The sequence below is a fragment of the Acromyrmex echinatior genome, chromosome 16 (assembly GCF_024713525.1).
Source record: "Acromyrmex echinatior isolate Ae372 chromosome 16, ASM2471352v2, whole genome shotgun sequence".
Lineage (NCBI taxonomy): Eukaryota > Metazoa > Arthropoda > Insecta > Hymenoptera > Formicidae > Acromyrmex > Acromyrmex echinatior.
The window spans coordinates 6917935-6940867 of record NC_141867.1 but is presented as its reverse complement, the minus strand read 5'-3'; the positions used below and the strand labels follow the sequence as shown (position 1 = coordinate 6940867).

Genomic DNA, 22933 nt, shown 5'->3' with positions numbered 1-22933 from the left:
GAGTTTATATAAAGGGAGTCTTCCGGAGGAGCAATTCAGCATATCAGTACGCCTTGATAAAATATGTATAAACAGCAAGATTCACGAGACATTGACATTAACAATAGATCACGACGTGATGATAACTCATAAACTTTGGCACCTCTGAGTAATAATAACGTTTATAATAATAATAATAATAATAATAATAATAATAATAATAATAATAATAAATGTTCCTATCCTTTTATCGTCAAGTTATCGTCAATTCCTAATTAAAATCGATTTACATCAAATTATTATCTAATTTAAATTTTTTCGACATTAATTTCTTTACAATTAAAAGTTGTTACATTCCATCCTCGATTTACTAAATAAAATTCACGCGCAACTTAAACTCAAAATTATATAAAATTTATCGATTAGACCTGTGTCTTACGTTACGTTACGTTACGTTACGTAGACACTGATGAAGGTCTAATCGATAAATTTTAAGTTGTGCGTAACAGAATGGAGATGCAATTTATTAGTAAAACCGATCTTATCAATCTTTGAATTGTAAGAAAAGTCATTCACATAATCGAATGGAGAATTATTGAAGGTTTGCTGATTGCGCCTACATTTACGAATAATAGCATTTAAGTTTGGATTTTTCACTATATGTAATACCCTGAAGATGACTGAAAAATGCAGCTGAAACGTCGAAAATGTATATACAGAGGAAGAATAAAAAAGAATTATTAATGTATTTAATTAATAACATCTAACATTAAAATAATATTAATAACATCTGTGTATTAGCTCTCAATTGTCTGGTTTTATTGTAATATTATTTTTAATATTATTTTGAGATAAATTTATCTCTATAATTAAAAACCATCTCAGAACTCACTTCGTTCATCTTGACTGACCTCGTCAAAATCCAATTCAAATGGAATTCAATGCTTGTGAGAACTGCCTTCACAAAACAGTCGTAGTTTCCAATAATTAAACTTAGAATTTCCAAATTTTATAAAATTATCCGAAATACTTTTATTATTATTCGTGATTTGACAGTCATGTCTCCGATATATTAATTAGGATATTAAATCTCCTCGATAATTAAACCAGGATGATTTTATACAATGGTCTTTATTATCAATAATCTAATTTACACTTATAATATTAAATTTCATTACCTGTGCGTGTGTCATGATTGTTCTGTGAATGTTAATTCCAATCTTTTTATAAAACAAATTAGTGAGATTATATAATAGATGGTAGAAGGTTGCAATTAAAATAAAAAAGCGGAACAAATTTATCTATCGTTAAACTCTTAATAATCCTTCCAGGATAGGCATGCAAATAACTTTTAAAGGTATTTATAATTTGTTCTTATTTTAAGACAGTAATGTCTTAAGATGCTAATATGGTTCTCTGATTGGTTCATAACATCTCAAGACTGTACTTGAGACGGTCTTGAATATAAGATTCGACTATGAATACCGGCTTTAGACAACATATCACTGTCATTCTTTTTGTTGAGTCCATGACACTGTTGATAGATATTATTTCTAATCTCAATCTTTTATGATACGATGGCTGAATGTCTAAGATTGTGACATTATCCTATGATTATTTATTCTATATTCAGAAACCACTGATAAATTATCTGATTTTTTACAATATTTGCACGAATCTGCAATGACGGGAAACAACGGGACAACGGGACAGGATAATCCTGTTATAATTTGCTCGACCAGAGTGAGTTCTTCAATTTATAATTTATAGATATATATTAAAACTTTACGATACGTATTTTAATATTTAATATGCTACAGTTTGCAGCGCTCATTTAATCGAATAACTGATAATTGATGGTTACACTTTTGAAATATGAAATTGAAGAGCTCGCTCATTTTGCTGTATTCTGCAACTTATTGTGACTACCCTTTGTACAAATTAATGGAAGTTATTGTTGGACTTCACTTATGATGGTACAAATATCGCCGAGCGTTCAATTTTTATCGTAAAAATGAAATTTAAAATCAATTGTAAGTCATAACGTACTACCGCAATATTACTGTTCTCCATCGTTCATTATTTAGTTATCAATTAATTATCGTTTCAAAATGAATTCTGTACACAATAGATTATACAAATAATTAACAATAATATCTTAATTTAGATCGCTTTATAAGTACATCAAAGGAAGAATCAATTGAGATCAACGATCGAGATTAGATCTTAATGGCTAGAAAAGTTATATTACGTAAAAGACTAGATCTTGGTGGATGATAATATTTGCATGTAAATTATAAATATACTTTTTAATTATATAAATTGGTGGTATTATTTTACACTGTTAGAAATGTTCTTAAATTTCGTTAACTTTTAAGTTACACAGTTTGAATTTAATTTCATGACATTACATTAAATTTAATGTATTTATAATAAAAGTATATTTGTGTACATAAAATTTAATGTATTTTTCATCAAAAATTTATGAAATTTAATGTACACGTTCATTTTATTTAAGTAACTATTGTAACTTAATTTTCAGTTAAATTATTCATTACTTTTAATTTTGTTCATAACCACGAGCTTCATTTACATGTAAAGGAAATTCGTGTTTAAATTTCTAATAGTGTAGCTGAAAGGTGTGTGTTTAGAAATGCATTTAGAATTTACATATAAATATTGCGCGGACGCAACACTATTATTAAATAACACGATCTAGCCTTGACCTTATAAATAATTAAATTCATTAATTAGAAACAACTGTTTTTTTTTTACTTGGACTAAGAAGGAAGATGAAACATTTCACAAAGAATTGACATGAATATGGGTTAAATAAATAAGGCAGTGGCTAATACGAGCAGCTTTACGTTCAAATAGAGAATAAAGTGGTAGTTTGGAGTACGTTGAGTGGATAATGCTCATCTTCCTGTGACACGTTCAACGTTATGAAACTGTCACACGTAGTCACCTCGCGTATTTGTTACACAAGTTTGTTCAAGATTTCCTAATTTTGATCTTAAATTCTTTATTTTCTCAGATGTATTTATAAGTTAAAATAATAAAGTTTAAAATAATGTTATTTATCTTTCTTTTCAATCCATTTTGACAATTAAATAACTTTGACAATTAAATAAACAAACAAAGTTTATATCTCGGAAAGGAAGTATTTCTGGAACTATAATGTTATTTGATCTCTTTTTGTATCTATTCGATCTCTTTCTTTCTTTAGAAAAAATAGAATACGGTATCAGTGAAATTATTTTATTGTCTTCTTGCATGTATTTACGTATCTCTGATACTATAAATTATAACGTGTATTTTTCAATTTGATAATTTTTATAATTTTATATGCTCTGCAAATACAAAGAAAAAATTGTAATCCTAAATTTAAAAATTTGGAAATATGATAAAATAAGCATTTATTTAAAAAATAGTAAATAAAAATAGTAAATAAAATAGTAGATAACCATAATATCCTTGAAAGCATACAATTATGACCATTCCATTTTATTTTAAATTGTTACGTTATTGCTTCCTATGTGATAGCAAGATAACACACCTACACATAAGAATGTATGTGCGAATTGATATTAAATAGATCTTTCATTATAGTTAATAATAATGTATTTAGCGTTTTAGCGATTCTATATCACACCTACATGACATACTTTCAACATTTATGATCTGTAGTAAAATCTGTATTAATATTATATTTTGTTTTATAGTGTTACATCATGTTTAATTATTTAAATATTTATAATAAAATGTAAAATGTATAGATATAATTTATACTTTTATTCGTAGCTATATAAATTTTGAAAATATTTTCATATAAATAACTAATTATATTTTATAATTATATATTATTTTCAATCTTAGATGAGTTTATTAATTTATAAATTGATTAATCGAATTATGCGCAAATGCAACTTTGTTTCATTAACTACATTTGCGCATAATGTGATCGAAATGTGGATTAAAAAAGTCTCATGTATTATATATGGAAGAATACAGTTGAAACAGCTCGCATAAAATCAGCCAATAAATTTTGTCTCAAATAGCAACAAGAAGTTCAAATATACCTGTATAAATACTCTTTTATTTCGGTGTGCTCGTTCTCGAGATGAGCTTCGTACGGTTCTGCGCACATATCAAATGCAGCCATATTTAAACAGTTGCCGCGGTAATTTTGAAGGCATATCGCGAAAATGAGTACATGTCAAATAAAAATGTGTATAAAATGTTTTCGGAAAAAAAAATCCAAAAATATGATTTTATTATTTTTGTCAAAAGAGAAGACATTCAATGTTAAAATAAGAAAAAGCTTACGAAAAAAAATGTCAAAAAATATCACTCTATTGTAAAACAGGCTTTATGTATACAGGATTTATGTATATAGATATTAAAAATCGAATCAATCAAGTTCTAATCGACTTATTATGACTGCATTTCATTTAACGCTCACAACGCTCGTAGAATTATTTCATCCTTGTCCTTTATCAAATGTTAAACAAGAACAAACGATACTCGCGAGCGTTACGAGCGTTAAGTGGAACGCAGTCTGTGTAGCTAACTTCCTATCGACAATTTTTAATTAATTGACAAAGTATTGGTTATTTTGCAAAGTCTGATAAGATTTAATTTTCTAATAATCTTACATTTAATTCAAATTTATCCAAACGCAATGAAATATTTGGTAAGGAATATTTTTCAATAATTAAGTAATGCATTTATTATTTATAATTAAGTAATACAAATATATAAATCTATGGAAACGACCGCAATATTATAAATTCATACGAATCGATATTATAATACGATATAAATCAATTGTAGAATTTTTATTGTCCTTTAATACAATAATTGAAGTAATAATATGTTTTCTTTAGACACGCACAAATCTTATTCATTATAATGAATTAAACAATTATTTGTTACAAAAGATTATTAATATAAATATATTTATGTATTATAAACTCTGTTTTTACAGGCGTTACAGTATTTTGATGTTATATAATTTATATAAAGAAAAACAAGTTATAATGCAAATAAGATTATATGTATTGCGAATATTATTGGTTCTATGTGTTTTCCAAAGAGGTGAGGTCTTTAAAGAATATATTTATCTTTTAAAATATAAAAATATAGTTAGCAGTTTTCACTGAAATGAAAAATTTAAGCAATTCTAATAACAGTAATTCTCTCTAACTTATTTGAATAAAAATTTATAATTTAATCGATTAATCAGTAATTAAGTAAAAATTTATAACAGAAAGTTTTATATATCAAAATAAATATTAAAAGCATTTTTTATTAATATAGCTTCTTTTTGTTTTTGAACTACTATTTTACATCCATATATCTACAACATTAATACTAAAAGAAGAATGCATTGCAACCAAATGTTATCAATGTAACAGTAAAAAGGATGAAGATTGTTCCACTAATAAAGTACATAATAAATATTTAAAATTATGTCCATCGAGTCATTTTTATTGTCGTAAAGCTACTTACATGTGTAAGTAAATTTAACTATAATTACTTATTTGAATAAATTTATAACGCGTATATTAATTGTTTTTATCATTAATAAAACGATAATTCAAGAGAGTTAAATAATAATATTCAGATCTTACAATTTTAGATTATTTTATGGGTTCATATAATAGTATAACAATGCGTGAATGCGCAAAATTACGAAATAGCCAAAAGGAATGTTATCAAGGACGCTACACTCGAGATAGTTATCAACTTATCTGTGAATGTATGGGTTATGGCTGCAATTCTTCTCAACAATGCTTACCCAACCTCGTGATCTACTTTCTGTGTATAGTTTTAATTATTATTTTATTGCCAGGCATAATAATTTAAATTTAGTAAAGAAGGTCCAACATAAATTTTCTCAAAAAATTTCCTTCTAAGCATCCATTTAACCATAACAAATCAAGATACAGTTATGTTATTTGTCTTGTACATAAGTCTCATGTATGCATATGGATTTATACACACACACACACACACACGCACACACAAACACACACACACACAGAGAGAGAGAGAATAATCAAATCATATTTATTTGTTACATAATCAGTTGCAATATTATTTGTAATTTTACTAGAAATAATATTAAAAAATTAATATAAAATGTATAATATATGTGTTCAGTCTTGTTAAATTTAAATGTATAAATTAAAAATTGATGCTATTGAATACAAATTATAAATAAAGTTGAATCGAAGAAGAAATTTAAAAAAGGCACTTGCTTATAATTTGTATAATTGCAACTAATCATTATAATTTATGTATTATAGTAAATAATTATCCACATTGAGAATAATATAATAAGAAATATAATCTTGATACGAATGTTTTAATAAAAATCTGTCAAATTATTTTAATGTTCATTAAATGACTGACATTATCCTAGCAAAAGATAATGTTAATATGTATATGAGTACGCATAGATATTATATGTATATACATACGGCGTCACGCTTTAACATGACTTTTCATGCCTTCTCATTCTTTCTCATGCCCTTCTTCTCATTTCTTCTCGGATACTCGTGCAATTTCGTGTGTCAAGGGGGTGCATAAAATGCATGATGCATGATTTGTCCTTGTTGTTTACTAAATAATAAAGAAGGATAAAATGATACATCATGCACTTCACGCATAACTCAGAACGCACCCAAAATATTTGTGACGCAGTGTGTACATTATACGAACAACGCAACAGCTTTTATTTTATCAATTATGATATAGACACTTGGTTATCGATTATATGTATAACGGCAAAAATGAAGATAGCAGGAAATGGCATATTAACTATAAAAAGTATAAGTAAAAAAAAAAAGATTGAAAAGGAAGAAATAAGAACATGTATATGGCGAGATGTTTTTTCTACTTGAAATTTGTTTAGTAGTTAAACCCAAAATTGTAAATTAAATAGCGGCGTCACTGGCGTCACGTTGACGCCAACAACGACTTGTGTTGGCGCCACGACGCCGGGCGTCTCCCGCTTCCATGCTTTCCCCTAACGGTTTTGTGTCATATATCTCTTTATACGTGTGTACGTATCGATTATGCTTAACAGCGATTTTTCAAAATTGTGTATAAATTCATAATAGATTCTAGTCGATTTAGTATATTTTAAAGTTTCAGGTTAAACTAATTCTTTTCAGACTATTATCTCGAATAATTTTATTGATAAGTATTCTATTGTAAAAAAAAAACAATATAAAAAAATGGGTTTGTATGAAAACACCGACAATGTTTTAATTGACATTGCATTTTCATTGAAAAAAATAACTCATTACTTTACTCGTTATATCCATACTATTCGTAATATACAGTTATTATTTCTCATACATATCTCCGTAATTTTTATAACTTTGCCACCCAATGTCTACATAGCAAAATAATTTAATTAAGAAACCTTAAAAAACATGTATGAATTTTTTACAAATTTTCGATTACTTTAAGAGCCTCAAGCTTGGGTCGACACAAAATGACTCATATGTGCCGCTTCAAGGTATTGAAAATAAGTGTGCCGTTACAAGATTGTGATTGATTTAATTTCTAGAATAGTAAAAAATACAAAAATAAACGCCTTTAGTTTAATGTCTTATCTATTTTTGATTGTTCCTAGCATGATAAAGCTTGTCAATTTTTTTTATATTGTAGCTTTAGTAAATTCTAGAATCTTACAATATTACATATTGCGCAGAAAAATATTGCGCATTATATCTGCGCATCGCATGTTTTACGGAAAAGCTGCGTGAACAGTAGAGGGTGAAATGTCGGGAAAGATCTGGAGTAGGAGTGGGCGTTAAGCAACGCAGTGTGAAGAACGCGAATTCATGTACTCACGATCAGTCTGTCTACACAACATCACCCTCGAACAGCGTTATATTTTCCTCTAAATATATAATTTACGTTTTTATTATTGGAAGGACTAAAGTTGTTCGATCAAGAAAGTAAAATGCCTCGAGTAATTGCAACGTTACTCTTCGCTTCAATCTTCATTATAACAGTTTATTCAGGTAACATTTTATTTTATTTATAACAATAGAAGAAAATCGCTAGGGTCTCTTGAAGAAACATCTCTCTATTTTTTGGAAAGTATTGCATTTTATTAATATTGGCTGCATTCCGTTATAAGCATAATGCGCATAAGGTATTATTTCATTCTTGTTGTTCTTACAGAATGTTAAACAAAAATAAAATATGATACATGCGCATTATGCAAACAATGCAATAACTGATAAAAACATAATTTATTTTGATAATTAAAGAAATAAAAACTCATAATTCACACTATGGCTTGTTTTGTACAAAATCAGTTAAAACTCTAAAATGCGAAAATGGAGTTCTTCATTCAAAAAAGTGATCTTGCAGTTATAGCATAAAAATGATCTAAGTACGAAAAATTAGCTAAAATAAATAAAGTTTCTAGCAAGTACTGCGATATTGAATATGTATTGCATCTAATTACATAAACAATAGAGATTGAATTTAGATTTATGTCATAAATTATATGCATATGATTATAATTTTCTATTAGATATAAAAAACAGTGATAATTCTAGCAAAATATTTTTTTTGCGTGTTATAATTTTCTTTTGCAAATTGCGTAGTTTAAATAATTATGATTATATTTTTAGAATATGATATTGTATCATTTATATATTTGTAATTTCCTAAAAATTAATTTTATTTATATTTTTTTTTATTTTCATTCTTTTTATAATGTAATGCGGTTTTAAATATAAAATAGAAGTAATATAAAAAGTAATATAAAAATTAAATATAAAATAGAAGCATATCTGTAATATCTCGTAATATCTTGTATGTGAAACAGACTATAAGCGAACTTAATCTTTATAATCTTGCGTTAAATAATCCATACGGAGCTATATATGAAAAAATCCACAAAAAAAGAAACTGTTATGTTACATGTTTGTGTATTATATCCAGAGAAAAGTTTTGTCAATTCAAAGAAATGTTTCTTCGTTAAGAAAGATTTCTTCGATTTAAAGAATGTTTCTTTTCTATACGGTTAAAGAAAAAATTTTTTTGATTTGAATATAATTTTTTGAAATAAAATAAATTTTTTTATTTAATTTCAAAAAATAATGTATAAAAAGAAGAGCATAAAAAAACCTTCTTTTTATATGTTTTTTATATGTTTTTATATGTTTTATATGTTTTAATCTTTTTATATGTTTTGAATTATAACCACGTCCGTTTTTATGATGTATTTCAAAAAATAATGTTTAAATCAAAGAAATTTTTTCTTTAACCGTATAAAAAAGAAACATTTCTTTGAATCGAAATCTTTCTCTGGGTGATAAAAGGTATTTTCAGACGGTGGTCAACGTTCAACTCATTAGCAAATATCATACACATGTTATAATTAAGTAATTATTTCTATATAATTATTTATATTGAATATAGGCCATATTTAGCAACTTCCCTGATGAAAATAAAAATCGGGACGTAGGTCGAATAATGCAATGGAGTAATAGAAGCTAAACGAGACTTCTTATAAGGGAGCGAAAATTGAAACAATGAAACGTAAAAAGCGTTTACACTTCTTTTACCTGTTAATGTGAATAATAAATATTATTTACATTTTTTATATTTACTACGCAAAATACTGAGAGAGAGAGAGAGAGAGAGAGAGAGAGAGAGAGATTTCAAATATTATATTTTATATTTAATATGCAAAATATATACAGGGTGTCTAATAATTAATGATAAAACTCGCATAGAGGCAAAATGGATTAAACTGAGAAGAAAACTCCTCTACCATTTTGCAATTTTCACAATAGTTAACAAAGTATTAATTATTAAAAATTGCTAAATATTGATTTTCAATAATTTTTTACTCAAATATCAACTTTACAGAAAAACTACAAGAGATCAAAATTATTTATAATTATTACAAAAATTGCAAAATAGGTAGAGGACTTTTCTTCTGTGTTTAATCCATTCTGCCTCTATGCGAGAGTATTATCATTAATTATTAGACACCCTGTATATATATTATTTCAGATAGTATTTTTCATAATTTCATTCTTACACAAATATTTGTACTGAAAATTTATTTCTTCCTCAACACTGATTATGATGCATTCATATAAGCGATCCTGTTTCTATAATCTTAAGAATTTTATTGTTAGAAGTAATTATTTCTTTTAGTTTAGAAATTCTAGAATTTTTAAGATAATATATTTATTTAAAATAATTTTTTCCTATACAGAAGATGTGCTAAAATGCTACATGTGCACCTCATTATCAAACAATGGTTGTGATTCCGATATGAAAGCAAATTCATTACAACCATTGGAATGTACTGGTAATAATATGGTGGAATGGCAACGAAGCATTCAACAGCACAAAGTACTCAACTCGTTGGCACGGCTTTTCGAAGTTGATGACATGTTACAACATTATCAAAGTCCTCCCAAAGATACAGCTTGCGCTAAAATGGTCATTAAGAGTAAGCAATTATAAATGTTTGCAAAATGTAAAGTTACATGATCTTGATATAAAATATATATCTATTTAGAATAGTTTAGGCAAATATATAATGTATATCTTTTTAGCTGAAAAACAAGATGTTATTGTAAGAACGTGTCAAACAGCTAAAACAGAACTTATTGATCCATGTAAAACAATGGAAGAGAAACTAAAAGTTAGCTTGTTAGGCAAAATGGAACAATGCGAACTTTGTCTTAAAGACGCCTGTAATGGTATGATGTCCCTATCTTCCAAAATATTCTATACTTTTCTATCACTTTTTTGCACTCTCATTGCTTTTTATTATTTATAGAGGTAATTTTCATTATTTTATACGCGATAAAAAGACTTAATGTATAATGAGTAATAATAATCATTTAGCATCATATATTCGTTTCTAATTCTAGCTTAACTATAGAAATTAGACTAGTATATATACTTCATGTATAACTATAAAGGTATAGATGAGACTTTTTAATAAGATACTGGCTACAAGGATTTTGTTAAATTCGGAGGAATTTAAGGAATTTGACGAAATTCTCTTATGTCAGTCTCTGATTAAAGAGTCTCTATAAAAATAATGACTAGCAGTGTGAATTTGTCGTCTTTTAATTATCTTCTCGTCGATCATAATATTCTTTCACTGAAAGATATCTTTATATAACAATTTAATCATCTTTAGTAATTTTTTAAACAACTTTGTGCTCTTTGGGATATGTTAAAAACTTGTTCGTTTACAATAATCTACTGGTTTAAAAATTGTTTTAAGTTATTAATTTACAAAGTTAGGGCATTTAGAGTCTTTTACTCAAAAAATTCTTTATATTTTATTAATATAAACACATTAAAATTTTTATAACATCGGAATAAATGTTTCGATATTAATAAAAATATTTTAAGAAAGTAAAAGATACTAAATTATTTTTAATAAAAGATTTTAATAATGTTAAATGTGATATTTCATTTTGCTATAATATATTTTCATAATAATTGCTAGAGTTAAGATTACAGTGTTAAGATTAAGAATTTTTAATAAAGGAAATTGTGTTCAAATATTTAAAAAGTAGTCAGGTACGATAGTCAGCCCATATATAATGTATATTAAAAATAAAAAAATATTTCAAACAGTCTTTATCATGTACTTTTCTATTTTTTCCTCAATTATAGTTATTGAAGTTTGAATTTTAGCGAGAGTTGACCAAACTGACGACCAATCAAAAGTTTAACTCGTGGCCAGACTCTAATGAGTGCTTTCTATTTGATGACACAAATCGACACGAGCATCATTCTATCCTTATTGATATTCAGAGAATGACAAAGATAGAACGACACTGTCGACTTATGTTATCAAATGGAAAGCACTCCCGATATAGTTTTAACAGTGAAATCGGAACAATACAACTACACTTAGTGCAACTCAGTGCAACTCAGTGCGCGCGCCAGCAGGTCTGTTCTTTTTAGCTGAAGTTTTTTCAAGGTTCATCTTTTTTTCCTTTTTTTTTCACATTGAAGAGGAAAAAGAGAAAAGATAAACTATGCAAGAAGTTCAGTTAAAAAGAACAGGCCTAGTGTTACACCAGACAGAGAGGCACTTATTTTCTCAGTGGGAAATGCTATAAAATAATTGAGTTCGCATGGTTCACATCGTCCATATCTAGAGCGAAGTTTTTTTTCTGTCAAATTTGATCATTTTGTGCAGAAATGCGTTAAATGTCTAATTTTATCATATCGGAGGTGAAGTAGTTCAATTCTATAATTACCAACAATATCAACTATTTGTTTTGATCCTGTATTTATAGAAATATGCAATTTGAATTTATTTATCTATTAAAAATAAAGAATAACAAATAGATTTAAATATAATTCTAAAAACAAATAAAGAAAAATCAAGAAAAAATAAGTCTGTTCGCGTTGCTGTTTGTTTGCACTTTTTTGCATTTAGCATTTTCGTTTTCTCTTTTCAATGCCCAAATATATATCTATCTTATTTTAAGTTTAAATTTTGAGGAATTTTAAGCAACAGACCTATTTATTTTTTATTGATTTTTTTTTCTATTTGTTTAAGAATTATATTTAAATTATATTTAAATTTTATATTAATATTGAATTCTTATATAGGTTATCCTCAAAAATGAATTAATGTAAATAATACATACAACATAATATAACTTTATGTTTATGTATTCTTACATTCCAAATGATATGGATGCAGATATATTAAGAGCAATATTAAAAAGTTACACTGATGCTGAACATTTTTTTCAATCTGAGGATTACAAGAATATGTCAAAGAAAACTTTTCTTTGCATACAATCTGATGCAGTATTAAATACTTTGTGTTTATCATTGAGCAATCTTTTGTGTTATAAAATATCCAAGGAAGCATATCAACGCTATTCAGTTCGATTGTTAATAATTGTATGTTGATTATTTATTAAAAAATAGATTAATATATTTCAATTTTTTAAGCTTTTTTATAATTGATATTTTAGTATTATATGATTGTGTTACAGGATGTTTTACGGAATTGGTGCAGAACAACGAACAATTTTAAACATTTAAAAATATTTACATCTAAGGAAAATAGCCTTAAGTTCATGAATATTCTTTTAGAGAAGTATCTTACAGATGATGTTTTGAATGAGTGCTATTCAGAAGATACTTTGATATGTTTAACTGTTTCTGTAATGCATTTGTCAGTGAAGAATACAATTTTTATGCATCATGTAGATCGGTTGCTTTTAAGACTTTTACAACTTGAAACAAATTATAAAATTGAAAAATTATTATATAACGCTCTTCATTCAAATTTACATCTTAAACTAACTACGAAAGAAGGAATATATGCTTTACAAAAGTTTAAATTAATAGAAGAACCTTTGCTCAATAGTTTTATGTGCATGTTTCCTAATTTGAAGAAAGAGGGTGATGAGAATAACCAAAATAATGAGGAGATGCTAAATAAATTATTAGAACTTAGTGCCAGGTCTGCATATGTTTTTCAATTAATGTTTAATTTTTTAAAGGAATTACTAGTTCAACTGCAATATGCATCTGCAGTCTTAGATTTCATAGATTTGATGTTAAAGCGGATATCTATTTATTGTGAAAATTATGATAAAGATATATTAGATCTTTATCCCAGAAAATTGCGTCCTTGTATAATTTTATTAAGGATAAAGCCCAAGTATCATTCAGTGCAGACACAAAAATATACATTACAGACTATGAAACAAATCTACAATGAAAATAAAAATGTTCCATTAATTTTAATGTCCCATTTTCTTGAGTGGCTTGAATGTTTTGCAACTTATGTCACTAATGATATAAAATATTGACTAGAAAAGAATAATGTAGTAATTATTTTAATATAATTCTGTATAATATTAATGTTATTTTATGTAATTGCAAAAATGTTTATGTATGATGTCTCTATATTTTTATATACTTTTTAAAGACATTATTTTTATAGAAGTATGACAAAAGTATATTTTAAAGACAGATCTTTATTTATTGTATTACATTACACAATATAAATACCGAAACCTTTCACTGACAAAAAAATTAAATGATAAATATTATATCTTGTGTCTTAAATTTTAAAAATGATTATTCATATTTCTCAAATTTTTCGAGATCTTAATTGAACTATTGAATTGAAAATAAGTAACAATCATAAAAAAATGTATTATCAATTGCAAATATACATACATACATACAGAATAAATCATCATTCGAAATTATTATCTTGGATACCTTGAAAGAAAGCCTTAAATACCTTAAAATCATTATTTTTATGATTTGTTTTAAATATTTTTCGAATAATGTACTCCTACAAAAATATTCAAAGTGATAATTTTTATTGACTATATAAAATATATGAATTTGGTAAATGTTCAGTATAGCCTCTGAATTTGGTAAATGTTCAATATAGCTCTTCGATTTTTCTGTAATTTTAGTAAGTTTATTATATATTTTATTATTATTTATTATATATTTTATTATTATTTATTATATATTTATAATATATTTTTACATAGAATATATTCCGAGAAGGAAAATCGTTATTTAGGTCTCGTTTTCTTATTACTTTATTTTAAAGTTTTTTGATGTCGGTAAATTAGAAAATGATAATTTAATAACAAAATGACTAGTCTGCTCAACGACCAAATAAACATGATTGGTTGTTGTAGATCCAAAAAATCACATTCAATCGCTTGATAAGACTAGCAGCTTTTCTCGCTTGAACGCGCCCATTATTGCGCTTTACTGATTTTAGCCTAATATTATATTTATCCTATGACAAAGCATTTCAAGCCTATTATTATAATTGACTGCAGGAAAAAAAAGTTATTGAATCTCTCTAGCGCTCAGAGCTAATCAATAAACTTAAAATTTTTGTCATACGACAAATATAAGACCAGCCTAAGGGGCTGTGTTCAGCGGACTCAACAATTAAGTGTGCGCTCGCTGCTATTGATATATTCTTCCAGATCTAAAATGCTGATTGGATGAATCTAAAAGAATACACCAATAACAACCAATAAAAGGAATAAGGAATAGGGAACAGAGAATAAAAATTTCAACCTATTAGAAATTGTGTATTCCACAATACATGATTTCTGATAGGTTGAAATTCTTATTCTCTGTTCCCTGTTCCCTATTTCTTTCATTGTACGCAACCTCTAAAGGTATTTTATTTGTGTATTTTTGACGACAAATTTTTTAAGCTTGTTAATTGACTATGGGGGGGGATAGAAAGGGTATCAATGGATGCATCCAGAAGCACGATCGCTCAGTGAGCTCTTGTATTTGATTGGCATATTCCAATTAGATCTAAAAATATAGACCAAACAGGTACAAGAGCTCAATGAGCGTTCAATGAGCGATCGTGCTTCTGGATGCACCTAATTATGAAACTTTATCTCTAGTATGGAAAGTGAAAAGTGAAAATTTTTATCATTGAAGTTAATGAATGCTTTCCAATTGCTTAGCACAAATGTACAGAAGAATGTACAAAATGTAACATTGTATACGATTCAATTGAAACAGAATGTGTATGCTATGCACGGAGATCCATTTCGGATAGAATTAGGTTAAATATAGCTTTTTCTACCTATATTAAACAAAAAAAAAAAAGAAAAAGTACTGGCCATTCAATGTCTTCCAACCTTATTTATAGCTGTTAGTAACATATATAATTGTCACTAGAAAATACCAAGAGGTCGATTCTGTATCTTCAAACAAGGTGAAAATTATGAGCAAATTTACTAGGTGTTGACCATTATCAGTATTCTAATAAATTCACTTATTTTTGTAATTTTCACCTCGTTTTAAGATACAGAATCGATCTCCAATTTACACACCCTCGACTGAGTACAGATGTAGTATTGTGTCGATGATAATGGACAATTAGAACACAACTTGTGTCACTGTGTGCATAGTGTGAAAGTGTCTAGAGATATTGCAATTGAAAAGCACCCATTGGAAAAATTTTTCACTTTTCACTTTTTATTCTAGAAATAAAGTTTCATGATTGATACCTGTACACATTTGTCGTATGACAAAGTGACTGCCAGTACTGAAAATCTATAGTGTACGTAACGTAAACTGTAGTATTTTCAATGCTGGCAGTAAATTAGGAACATGTCCCAAGCGTCAATTTTGATCATGTGATTTGTTTTGACTTTCGAATCGAGCGTCGAGCGTCAACATGAAAATGCAGCCTTAGGTATTTCGTTTCACACATGGTATATCATTTTATCCTTGTTATTTATTGAATATTAAAGAAAGATAAAATGATACATCATACGTGAATGGAATTCATAAAAGCATTCGTATCGCAGTATTGGTTGTGACAAATTTCTTAACCTAGGTGTTAACTTTAACAGTTTAATATTGATTAATAATATTGTAGCTCAAGTGGAAAGAGTGATGCTTTTTTGTGTAAAAGTGATGTTTTTTTTTATGTAAAAACGCATCGATTTAAACTAATAATATTTTAGGTGTTTTTCTTAATATTTACTATTTCTTTGCATTTTTCTTTATTTTTAAAGTCTATTTATGCTGTAGAGAAATTAAATGAAGTGATAAATGTATATAAAAATATAGTAAGTTTAATAAGGCAAGGAGCTTTTGGCTATTATATAAGACAACTAATAATAATAGACCTTTTTTAAAAATCCATGAACATTTAAACATAGTTATACTTTTATTGTATAAAATATATAATAAAAATATTTATTTTTTAACAAATTTATATTATTTCTACATAGATAACACAATAATTTCACAAAAATCAATGGAAGATACTATTGATAAATCATCAGATTCAATCCAAGAAGAAACAGGTTTTTAGTAATTTTATTTATATAACTTATTTAATTTCTAAATTTTTTAAAAATAAATTTTTTTACAGCGTTTAAATGGCCACAAGAAGCTACTATGTTATTAATAGAAGAATATCGATCACGGCAAAATGATTTTATAAGTGGAAAGATGTCTCAAAAGAAGATATGGCTATTAATTGCCGCAAAAATGCTAAAACAGGGTTACAAAGTTAGTGGAGCACAATGTTTATCAAAATTTTCTGGTTTGAAGAGAACATATAAAGCAGTCAAAGATTATAATAAAAGGTATGGCAGTGGATCAAGAACATGGACATTTTTTCCTGTAAGTTATTTTAAAATCAAAATGCTATACATGTAATACTTTTATACAAATATAAACTTTAAATTGTATATTCTTTAAGCTTATGGATGATTTACTTGGTACAAAATCATCTATGTCATCTATAACTACTGTATCATCGACTGGAAAAAGATCACGAATGGAATCTGTATGTAGTTCATCTAGTTCAGATAAAGAAGAATATATACAACCTAGTAAGATGATTATACCTTTACATAATTAGGATGAATCCAATCAGTTATTTATTAAACATTAATAACAATAAGGGCTATGAGCCAGATTTCAATATATTTAAATTTTTTAACAGACGTTTCAACTCTCGTCAGATTATCTTCAGTGTATATAAGATAGAAAATTAAACAGAAATTGATAAATTCATATAACAGTTAGATACAAATTTTTTACAATTATAGTTATGTTAACATGATGGTCGTATTTCTTCATATATTTTATGCCGCAACAATATAATGTTCTCTCTTTTGTAATTTTTCGTAGTTAGCATTCTATTGTATCAGCTAAATGCTAACTAAGAAAAATTACACAAGAGCACATTATATTGTTGCGGCATAAAATACACGAAGAAACACGACCATCATGTTAGCGTAATTACAATTGTGGAATTTGTATCTAACAGTTATATGAATTTATCAATTTCTACGTTTAATTTTCTATATTGTATACACTGAAGATCATCTGATAAGGTCGAAACATCTATTTAAAAATGTAAACATATCTGGCTTGTAACCCCTATTATTATTAATGTTTATTTATTATTATTGAGCCATTATAGTATTATTAGTCATTTATTATTTATATTATTATATTACATTAACATTTTATTAATTTTAGTAAAATGTAAATAGTAGTTTTCTTGAATTTTAATTACAAATATTTCTATAATGTAATTTTCAATAAATTAATAATTTTGAATCCTAAGATTGTAATAATTGGGATGTTTAACGTATAAAATTTATTAATATAACTTTATACAATAATGTCTTTTTATTTAGAAAAAATCCGACGAGCAACTACCATAGAAAAATTAATAGAAGATTTTAAGAACACTAGTAAAGTTGCAGAAGAAGCTCAAGAGAGAAGACATAAAGAAAATATAGAGCTACGCCGGAGACTTCTTAATTCCTTTGACAAAATGTTAAATATTTTAGAAAAAAAATAACTTTAATTATAAAATAAAAAGCATTTATGAGAAAATACAATTTCATTATACAATAATCTCACTACAAAAAAAAATAAATGGTGTATATTTTCAGACATTTCTCATTATTAAATCATTACAAATTTTATCCCGTTTTCTATCGCCTGTATTGGTATTTCTTTTTTCAGTTGCTATTTCAATATCATTATTAGTTTCTAAAATATCTGATTCCACAACTGGAACTTCATCATTTTGCAGTAGACAAATGTTGTGCAAAACACAACATGCAATAATAAATTCTGGGATCAAATCTATACGATCCATGTCTAAAGTTTTAAGCAAACTTTGAAATCTTTCTTTGAGTAATACAAATGTTCGTTTAATTATAATTTCAGCGGATGAATGACAAAAATTATAGTTTTTTTGTCTATCTGTTAAATCTTCATTTTCTCGAAATGGTGTCATTAAATGTTCATGAATTGTGTAAGCTGCATTACCCACTAAATGGGTATCATTACTAAATTTTTCTGGATCATCTAAATACTGACAAACTTCAGATAAGTGAAATACTTTTTGACTAGGGACGGAACCAACATGTCCAGCAAGACAATGAGTAAATCGCAGTTCATGATCACAAACAGCCTGTCAATAATAAATATAGAATGAATTATATAACCATTTTTGAAAAAGGAAAGAATTATATAACAATGTTAATCATACCTGCAATTGTATACTATGCTGTTTTTTTTTATTAACATAAGAATCAGGATTGATACATGGTGTTTTAATTTTAATATGTGTGCAATCAATTGCTCCTATTATTCCAGGAAAAGCACTAGTTGCAATAAATCCTCTAATAATTTCTTTTTCTCTATTACCTTTTGGCCATTTCACAAAAAGATGAGCTCGTTGAGCAATTGCTTGGATTACTCTTCTTACAGCCATTAATGCTGTGGCTCTGCCTACATAAAATTTCTCGCAAATAGGTCTAAAAAATCAATAAGTAAAAAATACTGAATATGCATGCAAGAATAAATTAATACTTAAAATAAAGTTAATGTTATAAAAATATTACGAACCGATATGGATCTGAAGTAGCCATTTTCCATAGAGCAATTAAAAATTGCTTTCTAGGTGATATTCTTTTACGCCCACATGTTGCTCTTATTAATGAAGGTCTTATAACATCCAAAATATAATCAAACGTTGATCGATTTATCCTAAAAAGAAAAAGATCAATTCTTTATTACAATCACGAAAAATCTATTTTCTATATAAATATACAGAGTGAGTCAATAGAAATTATGAGATTATCTTGAATATCTTTGAAAAAAGTATTATTTAAAACAAAACAAAAACTGTTTATATCCTCTAAAAACTTAAATAATCTTTATTTGAAATATGTTTGGAATAATGCTTTCCTTTAGAGATATATTTTCGAAGTGAAAATTATTAATTCATATCGTAACTAATATATAAATTTTTGTTATACTAAAAATAAAGTTAAAATTTGAAAATATTTACATAAAAATATACATACCCGAATTGTGACTTAAATTGTTTATCATTATAACACGATAGAATATTTTCTACATCATCTTGCAATCGAAATGTTGAATTTTTAATAGAGTATTTAATCAGAAGCAATGTAAAGTATCTTTCGATATCTTTAATATAAAGACTATAATCATTTTCATTATCATAAAATAATTCTAATAAAAGTAATGCTTTGGCAAATAAGAAAGAAATTAGTTCCTCTTTATTCTCCATTTCAATCATGCAATTATAACTGGTTAATAGTGAATTCGCACTGATTCGCTCCATGGTCACAATACATACAGTAGCACAACTCTCCTGATTTTATGTTGACCAAAATGGAGTGCGCATACGCAAATAAAGTAAGTTGCTCAGTAATGCCATCTAAACTTCTATCTCACTTCTTTCTTTTTCCGTTCTTTCTTTCAGGGCCATTTAAATGGAATAACTGAAATACTAATCAGAGAAAGAGATAGAAGAAAAGAAAATCATAATTAAATTAGTTTAATTTAGTTTAATTAGTTTAATTTAATTTATTGCGAAGCTCTATGAGAAAAAATACATGTTAACAGAGTAATAGACATAGTATATGATGCAATAGATTACAGTAGACATAATATAAAATAAAATACAATACAATAGTCATTAATAGCTTACAAATGGTTAGGCATCAGCAAAATTGCTGTTATAAAGTCTACTAGCAACAAAATCGGAAATAAGACAACAATGCAATGAAAGATAAATCTATCTTCTATAATTCTATTTCTTTTAGTTTTATTACATTTAGATTAAAAAATATATATTGTATATATTGTAATTTGATGTGTGTTAATCTAGGGTAAAAATGTAGCAATTGGCAACATATACAATACATTTCCCTAGTGATGCGCTGGGAATTATTCCCACACGGAAATGTTCTTGCGCATGCGTAAGCTGCTACCACAGTTTTGTATACTGCTCTCACTGTTCACATCGTATCGGTTCATCTGTCGATGGCATGGTCGATCACAGATGGATAGGTAGTTTAATTTGATCTACTTCGTAAGAATAATAAATATTTATAATGGACATAATAATTGATACGAAAGGTGATTCTGGCCTGATAAATAAAGATCAATTACTAGACAATGATAACGACTTTGACGAGGAAATTAAAACTATCGGTAATTATACCCACTCATTTTTCATCTTTCTGTAAGGTTAATATTTTACAGAGCATATTATTTGGTTTATTAAGATTACCATTGATTATTAAGAGAAATTAAGTTCACAATTCGCCAATCTTTGTAAAGATTATTGCTTGTTTCTTACACTTAAAATATATGTCTCTGTAATCTATTGTTTCTTTGTAGTGAAGCAATTAAAAAAAAGAATATTTTATTCTTGAGCTAAGATTTATTGGGTCATCTAAAAAGTACGCGGTACTTTGTCATTAGATATATGACCATCAACACACATCTAGTGACAAAAAACTGCGGATACTTTTTAGATGACCCAATATGTTCGTATTCATAGTCAGGCCTTGTATTTAAAGCTTCCTTAAATTTGTCTTCAGATGCTCTACGAATTATTATTGGCTACTGAACATCTAAAGATAAATTTAAGGAAATCTGAATATATGATCTGACTATGAATATGGTATTAGACTAATACAGGCCTAGTTTACATCATGCACTTGATACTAACTAGTAACTTTCTATTGAATTACCTTAATTTTAGCGATATATGTGAACATATATATATATGACATGAATATTTAATTAATTATTTTCGTACATATACTGATTTAATATATTATTCTAAATATATTGCTGAAATTAAGACATTTTAATAGAAAGTTAATAATTAGTACATGTATCATGCTCGATGTAAACAGGTAGTAGTATTATTTGCTGAGTAATTAATTAATCGCATTAAGATAAATTATGGTTAAAGAGTCATTCATTATTCATATCTTCTTTATTAGATGTCGGTCTAACACGGATATTTAATGCAAAATATTTAGACATTGAGAAAAAAGAGCAACCAAAGAGAAAAAAATTCTCTTCCAGTAAAGACTTCGATCTTGAAAAGTTTGAAATGGATATGGGTTGGAGATCTAAGAAAGTGACTTTTGATCCAATGGAAGAATTAGCAGATATAAGAAAAGATATTAATCCTGTGGATAAGATTTTAGAGAAGAGTGTTATTAAATCTAATTTTGAACAGTTGCATGTTGTACCACCTTACGAATTAAGCAAACGTCAATTGGAAATACACAAACGACGTGAGAAACGAAAGATGGGAACAGGTGCAAAATGGTTTAACATGCATGCACCTGAAATAACACCGGAGATTAGACACGACCTCGAAGTATTAAGAATGAGATCTGCGTTAAACCCGAAACACTTTTACAAAAAGAATGATATGAAAGCATTGCCGACGCACTTCCATGTCGGCAAAGTTATTGATTCTCCAATGGATTTCTACTCTTCGCGTCTTACAAAGAAGGAGCGCAAGAAGACAATCGTTGATGAACTTATGGCAGACGCAGAGTTTACAAAATACAACAAGCGTAAATATAAGGAAATTATTGAAGAAAAGCAAAAAACACATTATAAAGCACACAAACATGCAAGAAGACTTAAAAAAAAGAAGAAGAGCTAATTACATTTATATAAATACATTTATATATATATAAAATAAAAAGTATATTTTGTGTATTTGAGAAATAAAGAATTACTAAAAGTTATATATTCTCTATATAAATATATTAATGATGATCTATATTAATGATGAGGAAAAACAATCAAGAGCACCATTGTAGTTGTTGATAGCGTATAAAAATTTAATAATCTTTTAGGATATATTTATTTCATGGAACTGTGTATTACAATCTTTCTTATTCTCAATATTCTCGATCTCAAACATTTCAGTCTGATTTTAGATTATCTTCAGCAAATTAACAAATTAGATAAAATTACGAGAGAATTCTTGATAAACCATATGCAAAAAGCAAATAGATCGTAACCAAGATCTAATATCAAAATAACGTCTTAAATATCG

At 26.9% G+C, this 22933-nt stretch overlaps 4 protein-coding genes across 5 annotated transcripts in view; all 4 read left to right on the top strand.

Annotated features, from left to right (window-relative positions):
- The window catches only part of LOC105148998 (hypothetical protein), a 41633-nt gene extending 23167 nt beyond the window's left edge, over nucleotides 1-18466 (top strand). The window contains exons 2-5 of the mRNA XM_087414547.1: nucleotides 16782-16856; nucleotides 16925-17178; nucleotides 17258-17390; nucleotides 18207-18466. Coding sequence (XP_087270673.1) covers nucleotides 16808-16856; nucleotides 16925-17178; nucleotides 17258-17390; nucleotides 18207-18373 — 603 coding nt within the window. The 5' untranslated portion in view covers nucleotides 16782-16807 and the 3' untranslated portion in view covers nucleotides 18374-18466. The remainder of the gene's footprint in view (nucleotides 1-16781; nucleotides 16857-16924; nucleotides 17179-17257; nucleotides 17391-18206) is intronic.
- LOC105148989 (UPAR/Ly6 domain-containing protein CG9338) lies at nucleotides 7765-11636 on the top strand. Its single transcript, XM_011061101.2, has 3 exons — nucleotides 7765-8024; nucleotides 10247-10486; nucleotides 10593-11636. The coding sequence occupies exons 1-3, from the start codon at nucleotides 7964-7966 to the stop codon at nucleotides 10817-10819; spliced, it is 528 nt and encodes a 175-aa protein (XP_011059403.1). The 5' UTR covers nucleotides 7765-7963; the 3' UTR covers nucleotides 10820-11636.
- LOC105148996 (uncharacterized) lies at nucleotides 11942-14233 on the top strand. 2 transcript variants are annotated; one of them, XM_011061113.2, is made up of 3 exons: nucleotides 11942-12240; nucleotides 12625-12924; nucleotides 12999-14233. In XM_011061113.2, exons 2-3 carry the CDS (start codon nucleotides 12679-12681, stop codon nucleotides 13842-13844), a joined length of 1092 nt encoding a protein of 363 aa, XP_011059415.1. In that variant the 5' UTR covers nucleotides 11942-12240; nucleotides 12625-12678; the 3' UTR covers nucleotides 13845-14233. The 2 variants fall into 2 exon arrangements, with proteins under 2 accessions (XP_011059415.1, XP_011059417.1); XM_011061115.2 differs by having other exon boundaries at nucleotides 11957-12240; nucleotides 13020-14233.
- A 2365-nt stretch (nucleotides 18467-20831) lies between the features above and the next one.
- On the top strand, nucleotides 20832-22619 carry LOC105148999 (deoxynucleotidyltransferase terminal-interacting protein 2). The gene is made up of 2 exons (XM_011061118.2): nucleotides 20832-21051; nucleotides 21855-22619. The coding sequence occupies exons 1-2, from the start codon at nucleotides 20952-20954 to the stop codon at nucleotides 22532-22534; spliced, it is 780 nt and encodes a 259-aa protein (XP_011059420.1). The 5' UTR covers nucleotides 20832-20951; the 3' UTR covers nucleotides 22535-22619.
- The last annotated feature ends 314 nt before the right edge of the window (nucleotides 22620-22933 follow it).